Here is a 24,798-nt window from a genome sequence, read left to right as displayed (position 1 = left end):
TTATTATTTAAAATTACATCAGTAAAGTTAATGAATATGAGGGTGATATTTTCATTCTTCATTTATTATCATGAATTTATTTCAAAGAAATCAAATATTAAATTCTATTAATCTCATATTAAAAAAAAAACTTTTGTAATCGACGGCTCGTAAATGTTCTACTGCTGGGCCTAGTCCTCCTCGACTACTCTGCTCATTTTTTACGTTGTAAGTTATAATAGATCGAAAAGCAAGAAACCAAACTTAGATCCGAAATTAAATTGTAATAAATACTTCTGGAAGTTTCTTTTCACTAGCGTTAGTTACGTACGTTTTTAAGACTCAAGTACAAATTAATGTGAAGTACCAAAAAAAAGTTTTTAATACGTGAAAAGATAAACAAGAGATAACAAGACTACTTAAAATAATTTTTGTGGTGGTTAGAATGTATTATGAACTAAATGTTAGGTTAAATTAATAAAAAAATCTTTCTATATATAATTTAACGCTACCTATTATTACATTGTTACCTTTAAATGAAAAACGTAGATTTTTACTGAAAATATACATGCTTTCGTAATATTACTTTTATGCTCTGGACTTATTTATACTTTGCACTCTTTCGCGTTCTCATTTCGGCGTGGAGCCGTATGATCGCGCTCGGGTTTCTTCACTTTTAAATTAAATAAATAATGCATACAATTTGTGCGCAATAAACTTTGGAGGTGTAGGTAGGTAGTCTTTGCGCTGAATTTCGCGCGCCCGCCCCGCTGGGAACAATAACGGTTGTGAAAGCACTAAAATGGCGCATTACGAAAGAAATAGTAAAACTTCATTATGTATTACAAATGTCATTTCACGTCTTGAAGGAATTATGCTTTACAATTATTAAACTTGAATGATATATAATTATGTTTTATGTTTATATTGTTATGTTATGTTTTATTGTAAAACAATAAGAAAAAAGTCTTAATTAACAATGATATATTGAAAATATTAAAAAAATATTTTTAATAATGTTAAATTAGCTTGCAAATATATCCAATGACCAACTGACTAAGCTTTGGATGATTACGATAATATATTTCGAAGCATGTCTTTTAAACATGGTCATAGGATATTGTTGTTACGGCAAAATTAATTTGTACAATAGGCCGTATTTGGACTGCTACGGCGAAGAACCTTGTAGAGTTGTAAAGTTACACAACGTCACACAGCGTTAGCAATGTGGATATATGCATTTACAGTGTAGCTACATGTCCCAAGATTTCTTTAAGCACATGATGATTTTCTCACGTCACTTTCGTTACCCTACAATACAAAATAAAATATTAACACAAATATACAACAATAAGAAATTTGGTTTAAATTCAATATTTTAACGCCACTAACAATCATTGTTAGCAATAAATAAATCTTTTAATCATTTAAAAATACTACAATGTTTATAAGATTTGAGCACTAATAAATATATGCTACATTTTAATGGTCCGACATTTTCCTAAAGGTATGTTCACATTGGTGTAGACCGAAACATTGTCATATTTCCGAGCACGAACCCAAGTTTGAATAGCAGCGCTCCGTTCCTATGTGACCACTTCCTTTGTATAGTGTTTACAATACATAAATAGTAAATAAGTGGAACCTGTAAACGGACTTACAGAAAAGTTTTATTACTGTTCGATATACCGCGCTTTCTTCGAGCTGTTTTGAAAAAAATTAGTCACTTGTGTGTAATACGATTTAGCAAGACTTACATGTAAGCCATACTTCATTTAACGATAATACGATAAGGATACACTAAAAACTGCGTTCATTATAACAGAAGGATCTCGATGATTAATATGTCTTCGCAATTACTACAAAGTAAACATAATAATGACAACGATAAGTAGCAAGTAGCAGCTGAAACCTTCTTAAAGAAGTCAAGCGCGGTCATTATGCAAGACGTCGGACTCAAATTGTATATAAACAACGTTTCTGTACAGTCGGACTAATGAGTTGTAAGAAACAACATGTCATCTGATAACATAATTTTTCAAATAAAAATATTAAGCTAGATTCACGTAACGGCACTATTGTGTTACATTATTCGTTTTTAACTTAGACATCAATTAATATTCTTTAAAGTATTTAACGGTAAAATATTAAAAGAACAAAATTATTTCTATTGACCCACTTAATTAAGTAGTAAGTTAAACTACTAATATAAAATCCTTAACAACATGTCATCGATTTAAATATCGACGAAAAAAATAAACTATTGTAGAGTAATTGTCTTCTATTAAATAATAATAATTTTACGTAGTGACAACAATATTTTATAACTTCCTTTTATACAAATAATAATTAAATTCAATAAAAATAATTATATCACCATAAAACCGTAATTTTATAATCAAACTTAAACATATTAAAAAAAGTACTTAACGTAGTGTAATATCACGCGGACGGGCCACCATTATCTACTCTCTTATTCCTCATTCACGAATATGTGCCGTTTTACAGGGTATTTCCTCTTCAGCTCAAGAAACTGCCTCCTGCCAAAATTATGACATCTTCCAGTTATCAAAAACCTGTCATACAACCTTTTTTAATATCTTAGGAAATTTAATCACCTAGGACTCCTATTGACTTCTGGCCTCAGGGGTCATGATGACATAAAACAGGAACGAAGGGCGCTGGTGGTAAGGGCTAATAATTATAATTGCCCGCAGGTTTGCACCATGCTCTAGAGATATTAAAACTACTCTGTTCAGATCATACTACACTTCTTTCTACTCGTGCAGCCTGTGGGCTCAATATAAAAATCCTACAGCGTCCTTCGGTGCAATATAAAAATGCGTTCAGGATCCTTATGGGTATATATGGCATTCTGAGGTGCGTAAAAGATGCGCAATCCTATCCATCTTTTTATGCTGCGACAAGTTTTTATATCATACTAGCGACCCGCCCTGGCTTCGCACGGGTGCAATGCTGATACAAAATATACTACGGAATGTTTTACAACGTACACAGTTTTTCAGTCGTTAGACAATACAAACCGTTATGTCCCTGCGCTTTAAATCTGTAATATCTTCGAAAATATTCATTTAAATTACATGCTGTAACTGGCCATATTGATCTATATTGTGCACAATGTATTGTATTGTATATAAGGTACTTAATTGGATAAGGATTAATGCTGTATTGCTTAAAATTTCTTCGAAAATAAGCCATTATTTCTCGTTAAAAGTAAAGGATAAAAAATTGTTGTTTTGGCTATCCCTAAGAGATCGACATATACCATCGCGTACTTTTTGAAGACCTCTTTAAGGTGTATAATACTGCAGTACATTATTTTGATCTATCTCGGCTGAACCCAGCCAGCATTTGCAATGTAAGCGCAAAAAATGTGTTTATTTACGACATTATTTCAGAAACCTCTAAAATTATCAGTGATTCTCTACTATATTGAGCATGTATTAAACATATAAATCTTCGTCTTAAATCTATTAAAAAAACCGAATTTATATAAGAATCTATCTATTAAAAAAAACCGTATCAAAATCCGTTGTGTAATTTTAAAGATCATACATAGGGACAGACAGCGGTAAGCGACGTTGTTATATTATGTAATGATCATAATATATTGTGTCAAATGTGAAATGACGTTATAAGTTAACAATGAAAGTTTGTGTATAAGACTTTTTTAGCGCATTTAAGTGAAGCTGTTTTCAAAAAGGTTTTTTATTTTGAATTTTTCAGAAGTAAAGTCGTCAGAGATTTTAAAGAAACTTAGGAAACTACTGTGGTTGACTTTTGTCAGAAAATATATTATGTAGATTTCTAAAGGTTTATAAGTACTTTGCTAATTGATGTGCGAAAAGCACGCATTTTGTTTCCGTTTCCATTATTATTACTTAACAGTAAATTCATTTTAAATTAAAATAAAACAAAAACATTTTACAGTTTATTAATAATAAGTATTTTATAGGTGTTAAAACTAAAATTATTATAGTTTTTGTAGCAGTATTTTTCTTTTACTATGATGGTAATCGAAATACCTATACTCATTATAATAAGCATAATTGATAATTTAGGTCACCAAAAATACTATATCTAATTGAAAATATAACCTTAGCAATGCTGTCCCAGTGTCATAGAGTAATAGTTTTTACTCATAGACCAAAGACTGAAGTCAATAGAAGTGGATATATACTCTGTGGTCGTAGTTGTACAGATTGTACCTGTACGATAAAACGTAGTTATTGTATATTGTATGGTAGTAGTGGGCTGTGGTACAAATAGTAGTAGTTTGGGAGTGTACAATGTTCGTCCATATATAAATTCTATATTTGTCTCTTGTTTTAATGCGCGGTCCATGTTAGTTTCTCTTTTTCATATTAATTAATATCAAAATGTCATTTAAATTGATATCGGCTGTATTTATAATTACATGTTTCACCTTGGTATCGGTAAGTGTTGTCCAAAATAATACATTGCAATAAAAGAGGATGTATATTTCTAAGAATATGATTTTATGAAATACATTTATATTTACTTTTACATATAAATTATGGAAAGAAAACATGATAGACATCGTACTAATTTATAGTCGCAACAATCCATATCCCATTAACAAAGAACTTAAAATCTTAGTAATATACAATTAACTATTGATAAAATAAACGGTGTTTTAATTTATAATAATTGACAAGGGATATTTCTTAATAAATAGACTTGTAAGATCAACAGATACCATCTTGAAATATATTTGATATTGAATAAATATTGTATATTGTCTCTTAATGATGGAATAAACTTATTGGTAAAAGGTTTTATTTTTATTACTTAAACGGGAAATGTATAATGGTAGTTTTTTAATTTTAGCGTTAAGTAATGCATCTTTCATTTACAACACTTAATTGAAAACATGTAATAGTAAGACTATATTTAAAGCCTTGACCTAAATATTCTTTTTTTGAAACAATAAAAACCTCATTCAGAAATTATGTTTTTCAAAACTAATAATTAATCGATATAATTTGCATCACTTTTATACATACTGTTTTTGTTGAAATTAATATATTTTTTACCTAAAATGTCTTGTGCAATTTGTGCTAAAAGCCTGAAATTTATACTTTCTTTGTAAAAATTACAGGGTTCGTATGAAGATAAAAGATGTAAATGTGTTTGTCCAAGTCCAGCTGCTGTCCTGAATAACACAGTGGGCTCAGACCGGAAACTGTATATTGGCAATGTACCACCAAATAAATGGTTAGTATAAAAGACCCTGTCATGTCTCAATTCAAATCAATAGATTAATTGTGTCACTGACATTTTGAATGTTGTATATTTTTGCATGTAACTTTTGTTTCTGAATGTAATAAAAAAACAATATTTGACAATGATTATTATGTAATTTTATATTACAAAAAACTAAAATAATTAATTGCATTTTAATTATTCTTAAGATTCTGAGTGTAATTCTATACTTAAAAATTTAAATTAATAATTACAGCAACTGTGATGGAGTGATCCTGCCACGTGTTGGTGAATTGATCAAAGGACGAGAACAAGAATTTTGTCCACGTTGTGAATGCAAATATGAAAACAGGAATACCACAATAATCAAAGTAGACAAATCTAGATTTGTGTTACATTAAAAAATATAAGATTTTTTTAATTATTGCTTGCTTGCTAAAGATGTAAACAAACCTCATGTATTTGAAATGCCTGCTATGATAAAAATGTTATTGTTCCCACCACCATAGGAGACAAGGTTTTAAATGCACAAACAATTGATGCACAATTTTCATGCTTATGAAACCCACTAATTAAGATGGGTTGACTACATTCTTCTTTTCTGAACCAAATGAACCAATAACTTATATATAACCCCAGTAACTTTTATTGAATTCTGTGTTTTGGAAAAAGTTGTTTGTATAATTTTTATATAACATTATGTTAAGTAAAAACCAGCTTTCCAGTTGAACCTCTTCATTGCTTAATTAACGTGTCTTTTATCTAAAGTATGTTCAATCAGAAATGAGTGCCTTGATTTTACTCTTTTCTTGTCTGATAAAGATGACATACACATAGATTCAGTATCACTTTTTTCAACACAGAATTCAATTAAAACTACTGGGTTTATATATAAGTTATTCGATCATTTGGTTCAGACTTTATTCCAATCTTTTCTATATATTAAAGATAATAAAGTTAATCTTTTGAATTATTCAGGTTGTCGTTATCATTGTGATATGGGTCATCATGCTTCTGGTAGCCTACATGGGCTTCCTAATCTGCCTTGATCCACTTATCAACAAAAGAGCTAAGGCTTCCTACCAAGAACACACTAATGAAGACGTAAGTTTTACTCAGTTTAATTAAAGTAGTTCGAGAAAAAGTTTTGTTACATTTTTTGAATTAAGAGCATAGTTTGTAAGTGTGGGAATTTATTTTAGAACACAACATAGATACTTTCCAATAATACAGTTGCATTGTGCAGTATATCGTACGCATCCCTGGAGATCATTAGTTGCTTGTTTTAGGTCCAACGAATAAATTAAATTTTCATTGCGCGTTCATAACGTAGGATTTATAAAAATACATTTAATTACAAGTAATGTATTAGCATAGGGTGCGGCCAGAGTGCACTTATGTACTTAAGTGTAACAAATATATTATAGTTTGTTACAAAAAAGTCCAAAACGATTATGCCAAAAGTTTAAAGGGTTATAGGCATTTTTCTACACAAAATATTTGTACGAATGTACCCTAAGTATGGGTATGGTATGGTATGGGTACGTTCATACAGAAAATGGGGTACTTGCGTAGGCCATAGGGTAGATTCATACAGGGTAATTAAAAATCCAATTAAAATCGTTATTTTTTTATTAATTATTACAAAAATATTTATTATTATCAAAGAACTAACTTAATAATATGTGACTTGACTAATAGACAATAAATCTTTCTTTAGAAAAATAACAAAAAATAAAATCGTTCATCCTTCGTTTATTTTTTGATTATTCTAAACTTTACAATCAGTATAAATGAGATGCTTACAATAATTTTGTATGGCATCGTTGTACAGTCTTTGATAATTCAGCGATCATTCAGATTCCTATGAATTTTCATCGCTTTCTATTTGCTTACCTCTCTTTTTCTTGTCTTGAATTAAGTTCCTTCAAACTACGTTTCACTGCCTTGCTCTGGCTTTCCTTTCCTGTTCTATTTTTTCAATTCATTCTGTCTATTTCTCTCTTCTAGGTTAATGTTTTCAGATGTATCTGTATATACACGGGAATAGGTCTGCCCGCGACTTCGTACGCGTTTGAATTTAACATAAAAAGTTAAAGAAAATTGCATTACTTTCATACAGCATTTCTTCCCCCTTTTCAGCCATTAACAACACTTTTTAATTAATCATCCAATTAGGCTCAATCTAATTCTTTCTTAGGCTCTAGACTATCTCTGTACTAAATTTTATTTAAATCGGTTCAGTAGTTTTGGCATGAAAGCGAGATAGACAGACAGACAGAGTTACTTTCGCTTTATACTTACTTAGTTCATCTGGTTTCTTGAATTGTAAAAATAAACAATTGCGTCCCTCGACACTCGCTTCCCACCCTTATGCTAACTTGTCTATGTGTGCGAAGACATTTCGCGAAATTATAAGACTCGGCTCGAAATAAAAACTGACGTGCTCCCATCTTGAGCTCTGGGGAGGGACTGAAAATTTATTGACAGAAATGTCGAATAATAAGTCAAACCGTCAAATTATTTTCTCCATACTAAAAAGTATGGACGATGAATGCCAAAAAGTAAGCAATATTTAAATAAAAATTACTATAATATTGTGTGATATAATAGAAATTGAACACGATGAACTTATTATTTACACTTTTGTGTACCCATTTAACCAAAAATACGTGTATAAACTAGCCGCTAAATAGCTAAAAAAATATTAATAGAAAAGGTAGATTTCAGTGTTTGGAGTGATATTGACGATGAATTTACTAAGTTATTGATACATATTTTATAAATATCATCCGGTGAAACTTGAGATATATTTATTCAGATACTGAATGTATTTTTTTATCCATAATCAATGCTCCAGTTTTAAGATATTTTGAAAATAGTAAGCGCTATTTTAGCGTTCCGCAAGGACTGTCCTCTTAAATTTGCTCATTGCTATAATTAAATTATACTAAATAAACACATTTAAACTTTAATTAAATATAAAAAGAAAAACATAATTAAATTAGTTTTAGCGTGTAAATAAAATATTAGCAATGTTGTTTCAGGACGAAAGTACTATCAGTGGATCATCACAACAAATGGGGACACGTGGAAATGTACTGAACCGTGTCACTCATCAACAAGATAAGTGGAAGCGTCAAGTCAGGGAACAGCGACGCAACATTTATGATAGACACACCATGCTCAACTAGCATGGAATACATATGGATTGTTTAAACAGTCCTGATACAAATGGTCAAACAAGCTGCTGATATTAATTCAATGTCTCTGGCTATCAAAAGCTGTTAAGTCAAGTTAATTAACCTTGTGTGCAACTTTTATTAAAAAATACACACAATTTAAATTGTATTTAAGGCCTATATTCACAAACAATACTATTAGGACTGGACATTTAAGATGACAAACTGACAGTTAAAGTGATGAGCGGGATGGAATACAGCAGCAAAGCATTTTACAAAGAATTCACGAAAATTATAATAATGAGACATTGTTTAAAATATAAAAAGACACAATACAAATTAGGTTATACAAAAATCGCCGTATGTTATTAATATATAAGATTTGCTCTATACATGCAACTGTCAAAAAAATACAGACAGAATGGTATTCAGCAGTGCGTTGCATGGCAAAGTATTTGAGTATTGATGGTGCATGGTTTCCACACTGAAATAAATATTGTTTGTGAATAAGGGTGTTTTAGATCATAGCATGCAATCACTTAACAAATTAGTTAAATATATAAATTCAAAAGCAATAAAATAAATCATCAAAATGAACTTTTATCTTAAATATACTATCTTATATAATATTGTAGGAAAATGTTTACTTATAAACAATAAATATGCTTCAAGAGTAAGAAAAAAAGTAAAATACCAAAAAAAATTATATTATATTAGTAAAAGTAAAACATTGTAGTTATGCTTAGGGATCTACCAAACACTTCTGTATGATCTACTTACCTGTAATTTAGATAGGGAGTAAGTAAGAGTAAGTTTATATACATATACATTGGGTTGCACCCAGTCAATAGAGGACCCGTCATTGCGCTTTTAAATGCAGTAGTACTCATGACCAACAGGCTACTAACGAGTATAATTAGATATATTTTTTTAATTCAATAATTTGAACTTTTAGTACGTTTTTAGTTGTCTCTGACACTTTCAGAAGGAGTCTTAATTTTCATTTTCCAGTTCCAATAGGTTTAAATGTAATATTTTAAATATATTATTAAAACTAACTTATTATATGAATTTATTTGATTATTATCCAACAAAATATAACAATATATGCACATTCATAAATAATTTACTGTAAAAATGTTTTTCGATTATACACTGTTCATGAAAATAAGTTTGTTGTTATTTTGCACCTTAGTCTTCTGTTTCCTCACTCTGCATCAGTAAATTTTCAAACTGTAACAAATAATTATATTAGAATAATTAAAATTAGAATACATAATGTTTTAAAATTACACGAAAAGGTCAAATTAGGTCACTATTTATATTTTTACAGATGTTATGATTGATATGTTAAACACATAAGACTGAATTATAATAATGATACATTATTATAATTCATAAATTTAAGTTATCATAAATCTTAACTTCAAATAAACCTGAACATGTATAGATATGTACTCTATTCATAGGAAAGAACAACAACATTATACCCTGTTCGAGATAGCTTGATCTTTTTGACAGACGGGCTAGTGATGAGAAACAGAAAATATGACATATATAATAGTCGATGGAACTATGGAATGCGTAATTCAAATTAGAATTAAAATATACTTATTTTTCTAAAAAGAGTTATACCAGCTAAAGAGACCCCAACCAAAAGGACCCTTGTTCGTAACAATAACTTAACAATGATCTTTAATAAGGATTTTTGTAATCAATATTTGTAGCACTTTGAAGCAATAATATACAATAGAGTCTTAAAATTTTCGGATAACGGATCTTTAGGAAATTTTGTATTATATGTATTTTTTTAAATATTTTTACAATTTTAAAATCATGAAATTAAGAAAATAATATGTCGTCATTGCAAAGTTATGTCGATCAGAAAAATTTACATCTGTCAAAAAGATCAAGCTATCTTGTGCAGGGTATAACAAACATTTTCTAAATGGAAGTCAAATGCGCTACTTATAGTCATATGTACATAGATGGTATTTATGAGTTTTTCTGTGGAAATCGACACATTAACTGTGAAAATGTTTCTTGCATTGTCAAGGCACTGGCAACTGTATAATCTGGGTCACTGCATCAGTAGCTAAATTCAGTAGCAGTTATCTAACAGGTGCAGAAAATTAGAATCTATTAAAGTATTCAGGATCACAGCCTACAGGCTGGAGTGAAGTCTATACTCTGTACATGCTAGATGATCAGTCCTCGTTGTTAATTCCATTTAATACTACGAACTTTTTAAAATAGAATCATTACGATTTTACCTAACTTTCTAAAACAAACAATGCAAGTATAAAAAACCAACAAGTTGTATCTAAAGATTGGCACAGTATTAGCAATGTAAGGAATTCATAGTTTCTCTTTGTAATGATGCCAATAGTTGACACTAATAGTAAGCCTTCAATAATTGTTGTTATAGTGTATTTTAAAAAAACTTCAAGTTCTTGTTTAAACCAAGTACTGAAACAAAATATTCAAATTTTGTAATTGTCATTCCTGTTTATTTAAAAACCATTTTAGGTGTTTAAAATCCAAACAAAAGCTTGTAATAAAAAGGCAAGGCACTACCTTACATGAACAACACTGAAAAAATTACAATATATACTGAATTTTACTTACCAGGACCAAGCATATACAAAATTTCAGTTTAATTGTTGGATTTCTATGGAAATGGTTTTAAATTGTGGAAATTCATCAACACATACCTATGTGCAAGCTCGAAGGGTACACTTATCACCAATTTAGAATAATAAAGATATTTGTAAATATAAAATAAACATTAAAATAACTGTTTTGTAATGAGAAAAAATAATCTTACTTCATCAGATGCACTTTGTATTTGATATGAGTTAGTGGATTTTTTTGATACAAGCATTTCAAGCAGCATTAAAAATATGTAGTACCCTAGTAGCAACATCACCATCCACACAACAAGTATCACTACAACCTGTAAAATAATCTAATTAACATAGCTGAATACTAATTTTAATTTCATGGGTTCCTTTTTAAAACCAAAGTAGTAACTTTTAAGCCATACTTATTTACAAAATCAAAATAACACCAAGTTGCTCTTCAAACTAAAGATATCAAATGAATATAGTAGTTTATTGATCAATGACTTATCAATCATTATACTTTAATAAGAAATGAATGTACTCACCATAATTATGGTTGTATTTCTAGTCTCATACCTACAATCACATCGTGGACAAAACATCTGGGCATTTTCTCGTATTTCATCAGCTGCCTTTGGCAGAATTACTCCATCACAGTTACTGTTAATTTTATTATAATTTTATTACACATAAAACTGATAATTTATTTCTGTAATATGAAATGTATTTTCATCATTTGATAGACAGGGGTGAATTTTAAATGATATTATAACCATATCAAGTTGATTTTATATACATATTTTCAGTCTAAAACAAATAAAGAATTACCATTTATTTGGTGGTACATAGGCAATATAAAGAGTTCTTTCCGATTTTGTACTATTCAGTATTGAAGTTGGAGTAGGACAAACGCAACGACATCTTTTATCTTCATATAACTGAGTCTAAAAAAATGTTCATTAAAATAATTATTAAAAAAAATACGGAATAAATATAAATCATTTAGATATGAACTGACTGGTACCTCCACAAAAAATACAGAAAATATAATTATTAATTTCCAAAACATATTGTTTATTTTATTCACCTTTCACTAACAGACTTCACTTCTTGTTCAATTAAGTTTTCTTAAAATGTTCTAAAACGATCGTTTTCTTAGCTACCTACTTATAATAATAATAATCTTATTCCCGTAAGTACAAAATCAATACAATTCATGTTCAGAATTGCAGTCTTCAAAATGTAAATATCTTAGTGACATTATCAATATTTTGATGTCAAGTCACCAAGTGTCATCGCTAAATTTCTTTAAAACAAATTCATAGAGCATAGATTTTGTTTTATTTTTTTATTTGGTTTTATGGTTGGCGGAGGAGAGCAATAGGGTATTCTACTATGTTTGAATACAAATATGATTTTACATACACAGAAAATTATATTTCGTCAAAATAAACACGATTTCTTCACATAAAATTAAATTTTAACCTTTTTTATTTCCGCAAAAACGCTGTCAGTCATTTTGATGACGTCAGATTGTTAAAAACAACAACGTGTATATACGACCGGTACTCATTCAACGTTAACAGGTATAAATATTTGGTGTTTTTTAGGAATGAATTACAATCGCTATCGCTGGAGCGTAATGTACAAATACTAGCATTAAAACTCCAGAAAAGTTGTTTATCAAAGTGTCAGATGATATTGACAGATTTTGCCTCTGACGCCACAGCGTGGCGGCTAGTGTCACATGATATACAGTCTAAAAATTACGTCTTTTAATTTTAATTTATAATGTGCATTTATGACCCAAAATCAAAATATTTAATTATATTGCTACATAATTATATTTTAATTTTTATCAAACTTCATAATTTATTTTTCACTACCGAAAATACCTTGTTTCTTAATATTTCTTTTTTGCTATTTTATTTTTTTTAAGTTCGTTTAATGTTCTTAAAAATTCGATTAATTTGTTTTTTTTTGTTTTATGACTGTTCTTTAACACTTCAAAAATAATAAATTATACCTAAGTTAGCCACAACTATATATTTTTTTATTTCATACTTTGATTAGTTATTCATTGTTCGATTTAACAAAAACTGCGTTAACTTTTATTTTAATATTTACTTTTCGTAAGTCGACGGGAAGAACAATTTTTTATATGTTTTCTAATACAACTGTTCGTTAATTCTTCTTCATTGTTTGATAAAAAAAAAATGTTTTAAATAATATGCAATGCAGGACAGCAATAAATAACTACTTAAAGGATTTTGATGGTTTGAAGACATAATTTAAAAATAATCTACAAAACAAATTATTAAAAAACTATAGGTTGTTGGTAACCGCATTTTACAACTCATTGTAAATCATCTTCCAATTCAGGTAAATATGCTAGTAACCTTGGGCATTCAATAAAGATACATGGTAAGTCCTAAAGTAGATGACTCATAAAGCTCATCGAAGGAAAAAAGACATAGAATTAGACAAAATATAAAAAACGGATAGGTACTTTAATTTAATATAGCAAAATAAGTTCTCTGTTTGAATGTAATAGTGGCAAGTCCAAATCTAACCAAAAAGACCAAATCTAACCAATAAGTTTAATTATACAGTTTATTTAAACACAACAAAATAAAAAAAAAATGTAAATATAACTAATTACCTATTTGCGTTACATGTAATAGTTGTTGCTGACACTTGTTAGATGTATATCATATTAGTAAAAAGTAGTAAAATTGTCGGTGTCTAAATTGCATTATCTTTGATTATATAACATTTAACATTACCTACGCCCGAAGGCTATGTTACAGTATACACATATATACCAGAAGACTCAGTAGTAATAATAATCAGTAGGTATATAGTGTAAATAGTAGCTATACAGAATCAAGATCTGAACAATGTTAATTATACATCGCTAAGTTCAAGAGTTGTAGGGTGAATTAGTAGAGTGCTTACATTACGTATGATGCAAAATAAAACTAATAATCCACATCGAAATACTTTATTAAGATTACATTAAACATTGAAGGTAATACTTTATTAATATAACAATATATTGATTTCACTTAATAGTATGACTATTTTAATTGAGATTCAAATATGAAATGATGACGGGGTAGTAGGGCCGGAATCGGCTAGTAGTCCGATTTCGGTCATGGCGTATAATCTACGCAGGGCATGTTATCAGCCCGACTTGGGTTTTATACCCAGGATCTCGGTATCGGCAGTCTTACATTTATAAAATAAAAATATATACAAAATGTTTGTAAATATTTTAAGTTATTATTATGACACTGGAAATTTGCAAGCGAGCTTAAAGTGAAGCGCTGCTGGTATTTTTGATGCCACTAATGTGGGATGGGGTGGACTGTTGTACGAAAGCGTACAAATTGACGCCCTAGTTAGTGCTATTCGAGGCTAATTCCTGCATATTTACTGCAAATCGTGGCGAGCACCTTGCGCTCTCGCTTCGCTTTTAACTTGCTCATAAATCGCTAGTATAATACAGTTTTAGGCATTGGTTTAATAAGAAGAAAAAAAAAACTACTTCTTTGGCATACATTTTATCATGTTCATTTTTATTAAATCGTATGTATAGGATCTTAAAATTTAAATCTGGTAACTTAATTAAGGTTAAAATTTTATATTAAATAAGTATTTTATGATAGAATAAAATAAAAAATATAAAAATAGTCAAAATGTTTGGAAAATTAAATTTTCCCTAGATTCCAATACGATATGGCAATATTTTATTTTTGACAACTACAGAAGGTAGTTAACAAAAATAAAAGGGGTTATTCGAATAGGTTATAAATTGCTAAAGAAATACTTTTTTCACTTAAAAATAGTTCTTAATAATTTAATATATAATGCAAAAAAGGCGGATTTATATCGTCACAACACCAATTTGGCAGGACGGAATGGAGTAAAGACCGATGCCCATACCACGACTTACTCTTATTATTATTTTGGTGCCACAATGAAATCAATCTACCAAACGAGGAGATATCTATTTGAATGTCATCTTTGAACAATTTAATTGTACAAGATGACTACGATTTTGAAGAAAATATATATGCCGCTACCGGAGCATACGTCTTTATCTCCAGAAATAGGCGATTATGCCGCGGCTACTAATAATGTCATTGAGAAATATTCATTTAACAAAATAAGAAGATCTAACCGATGTGAGGTTGATCCCTGAACCAAGACCGCTAATCATGGATTCAGTAGCATGCTAGGCATACGTGCGTATGTATTGAATGTAAACAAATAGACGATAATTTTGATTAAAAAGTAGGTAATATAACTTTTACACCATCAAAAATAATAAAGTTATCTCCAGAGTATATAAAGTCTGGCACCATAGAGTTAAATATAAAATATACAAACATAATTTAACCAATAAATAATATGCGGGCACAGCTTACTTAATCAGCGATACCACAAATGGTCCTTTATAGATGTTATAACATCGAAACTCTTTATTTATATATAATTATATATATCTTGTATTTGTTACAAAAATAATAATGTTTTTATAAGACATAGACCTGCCATTTTTTTTTCAAAAAGCTTTTTTACCCAAAAAGCTCATTTCGGGGAAGGATTGAGAACAATTATCAACTATGGGGTTATTTTCCACTACCCTTAAAATTAGGTACACATATTTTTATTTCTAATATAATGCTGTAGCGGATTTAAGTCATGACAAAGACGTTTTAATTGACTACTAATATTTTAAAACTCTTACTTTTCTGGTACAACGTAGTTATATTTTTGTGGACTCATATTATTTTAAAATAAATCAAAGGTGGTATTTACTTGGTGGCAGGGCTTTGTGCAAGCCCATCTGGGTAGGTGCCACCCAATCATCAGATATTCTACCGCCAAACAGCAGTACACAGTATTGTTGTGTTCCGGGTTGAAGGGTGAGTGAGCCAGTGTAACTATAGACACAAGGGACGTAACATCTTAGTTCCCAAGGTTGGTGGCGCATTGGTGATGTAAGGAAGGGTTAATATTTCTTACAACGCCATTGTCTATAGGCGGTGGTGACCACTTACTTAGAGGTGGCCCATTTTCTCGTCCACTTACCGATATCATAAAAGGTTAATGTAATGGAAATTCTACGATTGAATAGTATGAATTTTAAAAACAAAGGGGTAACAATTGCATTTGAAATACGCCTTAGATGTCAAACGAACTTAATCCGCTTCTATATAAGTTCCATATTACATACTAACATCAAATAGATACATACAAACGAGTAAAGATATTATTATCTATATATCTAACCTAACCTTTTAAAATTGTGCGTACATATATGGTACTGATGTGTAAGTATACGAAATAAATATAGAATAATAAAAACGTTTGATTTCGGCGTAATGTGGCTCACTTTACCAATACCCTGTAAAGATTCGGCTTTACGTTACTCAGCTTAGTTTACTTTTTAAATCTTGACGACTACTGTTTCCTATCCACACTACGCCACTGATTGTATGTAGAGTCGCTTTATATTTCTCAAAGCATAATTCAACAATGAACACATTACGAAATTAAAATACTCAATCAAATATAAAATATATCAGAAAGTCCAGTCATGTTTTAAAAATACGATAAAACACATCATAAATGACCGGAATGTTTCGGTGAAAATATTTTTCATAATAATACAATAAACCTTGAAATTGTAAGAAGTCGTATACTTATCATCGTAAGAAGAAGTCGTATATTTAACATCCATTAAATCTCGAAACACATTTAATTACTACATATAAGAGTATAATATAATAAGAGTAATAATGATCCATATAGCGCACGCTTCATCAAAAAAAGGAATATTTTAAAAATTAGCTTTTGTTGGAAATAGCATCTTTAAAGATATGTAATTTTCTAATATGAAGATAATTTATGTTTGAACCTCAAAATCCTTTACTTTTTGTTTGCGATTCGTTGGTGTTGGCCAGGGCCGGATCGTAAGTTTAGGTGGCCCTGGGCTACCACTACTTAGTGGCCCACCTAAGACATATCTGAACGTAGACTTGAATTAAATTAATTGAATGGGTTTGATTAATTGCGGGACTCGCAGGGCTGCAAACCATACGATCTGTTTAATTTAATAAAATTATGGATTCTTTCGCATTATCGTCTATTTTTTATTTTGACTTGACTTAGCTGGGGCCCCTTGAATCGACGGGGCCCTGGGCTGAATTCCAAAAGTAGAACCGGCTCTGGTGTTGGCGAGTAAGAGAGGCGATTATTCATTCGTATTATTAAGTGGAGTCGAGCAATAGTCGGTTCGTAGTGCGTACCAATTCTTAGTCTTGTCAGATATTTGATTGACCTTGTGTACTAATAGTTATGTCATACACATTTAATAATAATTAAATCTCCTTAAACTCAATTTTTAAGTTAAATCTGTTTTTGATTAAGCGTACGACATATTCGTAGTAAAGCCGTAATAATTGCACCCTTGAATAGTCGAACAGGTGAGAACGTTAAAAATGTATTGAATAGGTTTTTTTTTTTTAATTTGGTTGGGATCTTCCTTCCGTGTTTCATTTAATCAGTTTCATATTCTAGTGAGGACTGAAAGTTACCGGCAGCCGCCCTAGCATAGATCTCGTCGCGTTCACGTATTAGGATCATTTCATCGCGGAGAGTGCTTAAAATACGGGACTCGCTGTGGGATCTTTCACGAATCCTGCGCCTCATTTGACGCCTTGTCATGCTGCTTCTTGGGACGAATCTTATTCCGTACTTACGTAGTAGTGATCCATATGACAATAAAGTTGGGTGTAGCGCCTAGTAAGTCGATATATCATTATTATTATTTTTTGAATTAGAAATAACATAAACAAGAATATAAAAAACAAGCATCATAATATAATTATTTATGCAATTCAGGGGATACATTAATTGTGGTTTAATTGCTGTTTTGCCTTTTGTGCATATTTCTAGTCAATCAGTAGTTAAGTGGGAAAGATTGAGATATATATTTTATATTTAAGAGCGAATTATTTGAAGTTACCTACCTGTAGAATAGCCTGAGCGGCACGCTGCTTAGCGGACCTCCTGTTGTTGTCAAGCACGGTGGCGCTGTGTTCGTTCACTTGCATTGTCAGCTCGATGCAGCTATATTTTAGCCTCCTGGTCTAAAAAGATATAAAAACAATATTTTTCAATACACATGTTCGTTATTTATTGTCAGGTTTTTCTATAACAAAACGTAATTAAAAGTTTTTATTATTTTTTTAATTGTTCAAATTGATCAAATAATGTCAATATATTGCTAGAAATATATGATTCGAATTTCGAATACCTGAATTTGTATAGTGGACTCCTCATCTCCCATTTCGCGAATACAAACGAGCAGAACATCATCCGGAGCCGTCTCGGGCGTGGCCTCATCGCAATATAAGACCATCGGGTCTCTGATCTGAAGATCGTCAAAGCCCTGGAATCATATTCCTAGTGACTCACTCTAGAATGACTATAATATTATAGTCAATAATCATTTGTCTTTGCAGAAAATATTCTAAGCTGCAACGTTTCTACTCAGCTAATGGACGAAAAATATGTAATCCATAAAAAAAATATTGAAATAGATAATTCAATGATGCTTGTAAGAGCCTACACAATACTGCTGTATTAGGAACATGTCAACCCAGTAAAATTAGTAAATTGTCAATGGGAAAATCTTAATACCATTAGTATTTATATTATTTGAATGAATTAAACATAGTGGTTGAATTACATTTGGACAGTACGTCAGACGACTGTGTACTATTATGTAGTAGCGTCTATGTCAGACATCGCTATAATAATTAAAAAATATAAAGTTAAAAAGTAGTTAAACAACCCTAAATATTTCATAGTGACAATAATACATGTAGTAACAACTCACTATGTAAATATTCGAAACGATTGCTCGATGTGGTACTGGATGTAGAATAAACCGGTGCACCTCTGGTACAAGTCTTTGCATAGACGAGCGGACGGAATTAAGCTTAGCCTCCCGCTTGCTGTAGCCGAATCCCACTCCATAGTAATCGTTGCCGATCAGCACGGTGGATTTTGTCATTGATAACTTAGCTTTGATCCCAAAATGATAATAAGCAGAATATGTTGTTAGTTAACGAAAACATAGTGGACAAAATAATGTTAATGTAAATGTTTTCTAAATTTTAGCCGCAAGGTACCATATTAAAAAAAAAATACTTGGAAAAGCAGATACCATATTATTGCTTCGGGTGAAAGATATAAACTCTTCTTTTTTATTTATTAAAAGCCTAGGTGGTTTAGATGTGGTGCGCTCAAATAAATAATATTATAAATGGACTATATATTCACACAAAAAAATAAATAATTTCAAGAAATCACAGTGATGCCATTACTTTACCGCTTTCATCTCATCAACTAAACGGCCACCACATAATTATGAAACATTACCATGTTATATAGTTTTTGTTACATATAATATTAAAAAGGAACCGAAAAAGATACACCTATCGCTTTAGTTGCTCTTATTTAGAAATTCGAGCTATCTAGCTATGTACCTATATTCTATTTATACATCAGCCTATTTTGTTTTGATTATTTTAGATAGAAGTGATAGTCTCACCGGTCTGTTTATACACGAAGGTAGGCTGTTTGTGTAGAATATTACACACGTACTCGTGAAAAATGGACAGATAATGAGCCTCGTTAGATTTTACATCCAGCTGCATAACTGGCAGAGCTCGGGATCCTGTTTGTATAATATAATTGTTTAGTAAACATTGAAACCAAAAATTAAATTGATATAACAATGTTAAAAGTACTAAAAGTTTGTACAGTAAAAATGAATTTAACAGTACCATGACGCCGTGGCCGTGGTCTGTAGCCCGTGGATGTCGAAGGCAAATTTGGATCTCGATGAGGATAGAAAATCGGCTTTGGAGGTCGGCTGACTTGGTTGACGTGACTGCAGATAAAAACAGAAAATAAACCACTGTCTAAATAATTTTAATATATTTATTTATTTAATAGCTGTAATTTTAATAGACTTATTATTTTAGTGAAAGAAACTATGAAAATTCACTTACTTAGATTGCCTGTGATTAACAGACTCCAGTTGAATAGTATTATTGCAGCTCTCATTTATTTGCGCGCGTACATGGTATGTAAATTTATTATTAGTGTTTGGAGATTCGCTTTCTTGTGACGCAGGCGCACTCCCTTCTTCTTCCTCATGTACTATGTCTATTTTTTTGTCTTTATTTGACGATTCTTTTTCAGCAGCAGTGTCTGGAGATACAGGCAGATTACTAACGTCCATTTGGTTCTCATCATGTTCCAAATCCTGGTATTTTTGAGTTTCAGTAGATTTAATATTTTGTTTCTGTTCTTGGGCTAGACGACCAAGTTTAATCATTTCCTCTATGTTTTCCAATTCGCGTCTTTGAGCCACATAAGGTATAGAGCTCTTTGAAATTCCCTTTCCCTAAAAGTAAAGTTTGCAATGAAATTCTGTTTATATGTGAAAAGTAACAATTATGATATGACCTATATTGTTATCTCTGCTTACCGCTTCAGGGATATATGGTTTGGAAAGAGTACATACACGTGTGGGCTTATACATGTATATCGGCACGCCACTGTCGTGCCAAATTACTTTCCAATCCGGCGGAAGAAAGTCACATTCAGTATCTTTTTCTGAAATAAAACTTACTTTATTCAGCTTACAATAATAACTACATGAAATAATAAATATATATTTTTTTATGGCATTGGTTTGCGGGCGAGCATATGGGCCACCTGATGGTAAGTAGTCACAACCGCCCATAAACAAAGGCGCTGTAAGAAATATTAACCATTTCTTACATCACCTATTCGCCACCAACCTTGGGAACTAAGATATTATGTCCCTTGTGCCTGTGATTACATTGGCTCACTCACCCTTCTAACCGGAACACAACAATACAGAGTACTTTTATTTGGAGGCTTACGGTTATAAAATAAGGAAGTATTTCCAATTAAGATCCAACAAATGTTTTAAAAGCTGATAACGACAGTTTTATATTATCAATTAATTAGACGAGAATTACACCAATTAATAATTATTTGAAGTACCATCAGCAGTTTGAGCCGACGATGATTGTCCAGACTTTTTAGTTTTTTTGTATTTCTTCTTAGGTTTCTCCTTGTTTGTTTTTAACCCATCTTCTTTATCCAACTCCACGGGAACAGTCGTATTGTCTATTTTATAGTCAACATCCATTTTCTCTTGAGATGTAAGGTTTTCATTGGCGTTGTCGTTCACGCCATTATCAGCATTACTATTTTCTGTGTTTCCTTTATTTTCAGGCGGAGAACCTATTTCTCGCCCTTCACTCATTTTTAAGTATTTCTCTAAAACATAATTAGTTAAATAATTCTAACATGAGTTTGTCATGTTTAAGAGTGTGTATATTGTGACATTACTCGATTTTAAAAACGAAAATAACAATTTGATCCTTTCAAACCGATTTTTCATAACTAAATGTATTCCTGTTCGTGAAGCTGATATTTTCTTTTATTTGATTATTTCTTTAGTATTTTATATTATAAACCTATTTTATGAAATAAAGGCTGTAAAAAATATAAACTATAAACTTAATACTAGATTATAATTAATTACCAGTAGTTACAAGTCTAATTTAAAGTCTAATCATTATAGTAAAGGTATATTTTATCATTATAATAAGGCAACATTAAACTGAAAATGAAATCCTTTTTATTTCCAATCATGTGAGAACCCAAACCTTGGTGCAAATTGTAGGACGTTGCCGTTCAATTAGGTCTCCAAGCGGTAGGTTCAGCGGCAAGGGACAAAGTTCATCAACGATCGGTTTAAAACCAGACGGTAGGTAATGAATTAGTGAGTGTTAAATTGTAATCTATCTAACGAGATTGTAAACTGCCGAAATATTATGAACGACGATATAACTCAGAAAAAAAACGTCAAAAATTTCGATAATTTATGATATTTCGATTAGGTTAGGTTAGTGTTTATAATTTAACTGAAATTACGCACTTCCATAGACTATAATCTACCGAAAAATAATGCGTTAAATTGTAAGCCGTATGTTACGGTTCACAATCTTCGACAGTTTACAATCTCGCGAGATAGGTTATAATCGAACTGCTTCTCGAGTATAGTTTTCTCGCGACCGAACGTCGTAAGCTCCGAGAAAATCATTACTTTTGCGCTTCTAAAGTAAACAAAATTGAAATAAGACCACACTGTGATGTGATATGATATTTGCTGCTACCGATCGAAGAACGTAGTGTAACAATATGTCATCCCTTAGATTTGACAGATTATGGAGTGAGGGCGTTGTCTTTAATTTAATTTTTTCTTTGTTCTGTTCTATTGTGGTATTATATGGTGTATTAAATAAGCATTTCACTAAAAGTAGATTTACTTACTTGATTACTGAATTGTTATTAAGTCCCGGTCATACTTAGATTTGGTTTTCCGAATTCTGTATTAATAAAGGATTTTATTAACCAGATTATTTAGATTAGAAAGAGGTTTATACATTTTGAATTTACACTGCTACTTTGATCACTGAACTTGATTATTAATCATGATTGCAAAATATTATGAATGTTGATATTTTATAAAGAATCACCTCATGTTCCTTCATTTGGAAACATTTTCGTTCAGCACATACCTCCGATTGATCAATTTTGGTAAATTAAAGTGCACTCCTTTTTTCTTTTGTTTTTAATATTTTGTATTTGAATTACAGACATTTTTTTACAAAAAATAATTACATATAATTATTTTTAAACATTTCTATAATGAAATACTTATTTGATATTTCGAAATAACTTTGGGCAGACAGTCTAAATCTTAATAGATTATAAAGATTTAGAAATATTCCATACATCAAAAGGAGCAAGAGCAATTTTTATTTGTTCAAATATATTATATAGGTTAAGTTTGAGGTGATTCTTTTCTTAGATTGTAAGGGACAAAGAGATTTATCTTATTTTACTTAAAAACTTTCTTTTTTGGAACTATACCAAAAACTATATTTTCTTTGATTTATTTGAGCATTTTTAATACTATTCAGATCACTTTCGCCATAGCATATTAATCAGTAGCAATTTAATATATAAAAATTAAAGAAAAAAAAGAAAAACTGTTTAAATATTTTTATTTAAATTTATCACAAAATAAAACTTTACAATATTAAATAAAAACCAAAAACATGCATTTAACAAAGATTGTAACAGCTAAATTATTATTATACTTTTTTAAATATAGGTAACTTAATAATTAAGATATACATACATATACAATTAATTTAAAATACAATTGTTATATAATAATATTTACTTTATATTACATTGAAACAAAAAAAAAGTGTAATAAGTAATAATATGGTTGATTATTAAGATATTTAAATCACTCCTGCGAATAGACATTATTAGTGGAAGAGCTGGACAATCTCAACATTGCCAATAAGCTACCAAAACTATTTTTGCATCAGCTATGATTAATAATACTGAATTTCACAAAATAATGTTCATTGTTATTTAACATATCGAAGATAAAACATTAACTCGTAGAGGACAAATCATCCTCTACCATCAGTATTTACTTCTACATTTTTTCCTCCATTATTTTAAAGCATTGTATCAAATGAATCTAAACCTATCAGATTAAATAAATTATACTAATTTGACATATTGCTAAATAATTTCCTTATAAGAAAACTAAGAAAAGTTAAAAATATTTATTGTTTAGAAATGCTATTGTATGTATATCATATATGCTATTTCTTATTTATATTATGCCTATAATATAATCATAGTCTAGCATTCAATACAAAGACACAAAGAAATATCAACAACTACCAACAGCATAAATATCCAATGAAGTTAAACAATTGGATCTTTCCCATCGCTAGATGCCGACATTCCTATGTTGCTTTCAGCAAACTACCAGAAGGGTCTGTTGTGTATTATAAAGAAGAAATACAGCGGATTTACGAGAAATTGTCTTCAATATATTACAAAGTACAATCTTTAGCAAAACCGCCACAAAAAAAAAAGAAATAACAGCATCACTACTCCTGAAGATAATTTATTACTCTATAAAGGTAAATCCTGAAAATATCACAGTACAGAAATATATACAATGTGGTAATTGGCATTCATGAATGTATAAAAAAGTAATATACCATAGTAGAAGAACCGACGGACACTTTCAAGTAATGTTGTTTTCAAATGGTTCAATGTTTTTTTGTGCATTCTTAATTTAATACTCATAAGAAAATCATACTCTGATGCTTGCCTTGACAAGAATGCAGAACTTGATTTACTTACTTAGAGAAGACTGGTATTTGAATATGTAATATATTTACTTATATTGTTAGATGATTCTCTATCCCATCATTTAAGCCTAATTTATTAAAAAGGTAATGATGTAGTTTTACAATGCCAATAAAATATAATATTCAATGAGATACCTTAAGAAAGTTTAGCCCTCAGCCAATTTAGGTAGTTCCATATACTTCCTACTTTCTTATTGAAAATGTTTGTGAATATATTTTCCCAAAGCATAAAAAAGAAATCCTTGCTAACAACTCTAAATCAATCTGTGAGGTATTTTAGAGTAGAGAAATATCCAGTATTTTTTTTTAATATTCATAAATGTTTAAGTTTAGACCTATGACGAACGCCATGTTATATAATTTAAATTCAAATAAAAGAAGGTATTT

At 30.2% G+C, this 24,798-nt stretch overlaps 3 protein-coding genes across 3 annotated transcripts; 1 reads left to right on the top strand and 2 right to left on the bottom strand.

The window, feature by feature from the left end:
- Nucleotides 1-4,191: 4,191 nt before the first annotated feature.
- On the top strand, nt 4,192-8,883 carry LOC113400877 (uncharacterized protein CG1161-like). Its single transcript, XM_026640556.2, has 5 exons — nt 4,192-4,436; nt 5,123-5,238; nt 5,483-5,597; nt 6,205-6,330; nt 8,274-8,883. Exons 1-5 carry the CDS (start codon nt 4,380-4,382, stop codon nt 8,418-8,420), a joined length of 561 nt encoding a protein of 186 aa, XP_026496341.1. The 5' UTR covers nt 4,192-4,379; the 3' UTR covers nt 8,421-8,883.
- A 584-nt stretch (nt 8,884-9,467) lies between these two features.
- LOC113400888 (proton-transporting V-type ATPase complex assembly regulator TMEM9-like) lies at nt 9,468-12,321 on the bottom strand. Its single transcript, XM_026640567.2, has 5 exons — nt 12,057-12,321; nt 11,861-11,976; nt 11,578-11,692; nt 11,236-11,364; nt 9,468-9,641 (listed from the first exon to the last, which is right to left on the bottom strand). The coding sequence occupies exons 1-5, from the start codon at nt 12,099-12,101 to the stop codon at nt 9,600-9,602; spliced, it is 447 nt and encodes a 148-aa protein (XP_026496352.1). The 5' UTR covers nt 12,102-12,321; the 3' UTR covers nt 9,468-9,599.
- Nucleotides 12,322-17,586: 5,265 nt separating this feature from the next.
- Nucleotides 17,587-18,468, bottom strand: LOC135194676 (microprocessor complex subunit DGCR8-like). Its single transcript, XM_064220483.1, has 3 exons — nt 18,363-18,468; nt 18,076-18,195; nt 17,587-17,845 (listed from the first exon to the last, which is right to left on the bottom strand). The coding sequence occupies exons 1-3, from the start codon at nt 18,465-18,467 to the stop codon at nt 17,603-17,605; spliced, it is 468 nt and encodes a 155-aa protein (XP_064076553.1). The 5' UTR covers nt 18,468; the 3' UTR covers nt 17,587-17,602.
- Between the last annotated feature and the right edge of the window lie 6,330 nt (nt 18,469-24,798).

Source organism: Vanessa tameamea, chromosome Z (assembly GCF_037043105.1).
Source record: "Vanessa tameamea isolate UH-Manoa-2023 chromosome Z, ilVanTame1 primary haplotype, whole genome shotgun sequence".
Lineage (NCBI taxonomy): Eukaryota > Metazoa > Arthropoda > Insecta > Lepidoptera > Nymphalidae > Vanessa > Vanessa tameamea.
Note: the sequence above shows the minus strand (reverse complement) of the source record. Positions and strands in the feature narration are given on the sequence as shown.

Coding starts and splice junctions, on each gene's coding strand:
- LOC113400877 (XM_026640556.2), top strand. CDS start 4,380: ATGTCATTTAAATTGATATCGGCTGTATTTATAATTACATGTTTCACC. Junction 4,437..5,122: donor CATGTTTCACCTTGGTATCG/GTAAGTGTTGTC, acceptor TAAAAATTACAG/GGTTCGTATGAAGATAAAAG. Junction 6,331..8,273: donor AAGAACACACTAATGAAGAC/GTAAGTTTTACT, acceptor ATGTTGTTTCAG/GACGAAAGTACTATCAGTGG.
- LOC113400888 (XM_026640567.2), bottom strand. CDS start 12,101: ATGTTTTGGAAATTAATAATTATATTTTCTGTATTTTTTGTGGAG. Junction 11,977..12,056: donor TTTCTGTATTTTTTGTGGAG/GTACCAGTCAGT, acceptor ACATTTTTTTAG/ACTCAGTTATATGAAGATAA. Junction 11,365..11,577: donor GAAATACAACCATAATTATG/GTGAGTACATTC, acceptor ATTATTTTACAG/GTTGTAGTGATACTTGTTGT.
- LOC135194676 (XM_064220483.1), bottom strand. CDS start 18,467: ATGGTCTTATATTGCGATGAGGCCACGCCCGAGACGGCTCCGGATGAT. Junction 18,196..18,362: donor AGTCCACTATACAAATTCAG/GTATTCGAAATT, acceptor ATATCTTTTTAG/ACCAGGAGGCTAAAATATAG. Junction 17,846..18,075: donor CCGCTCAGGCTATTCTACAG/GTAGGTAACTTC, acceptor TCGACTTACTAG/GCGCTACACCCAACTTTATT.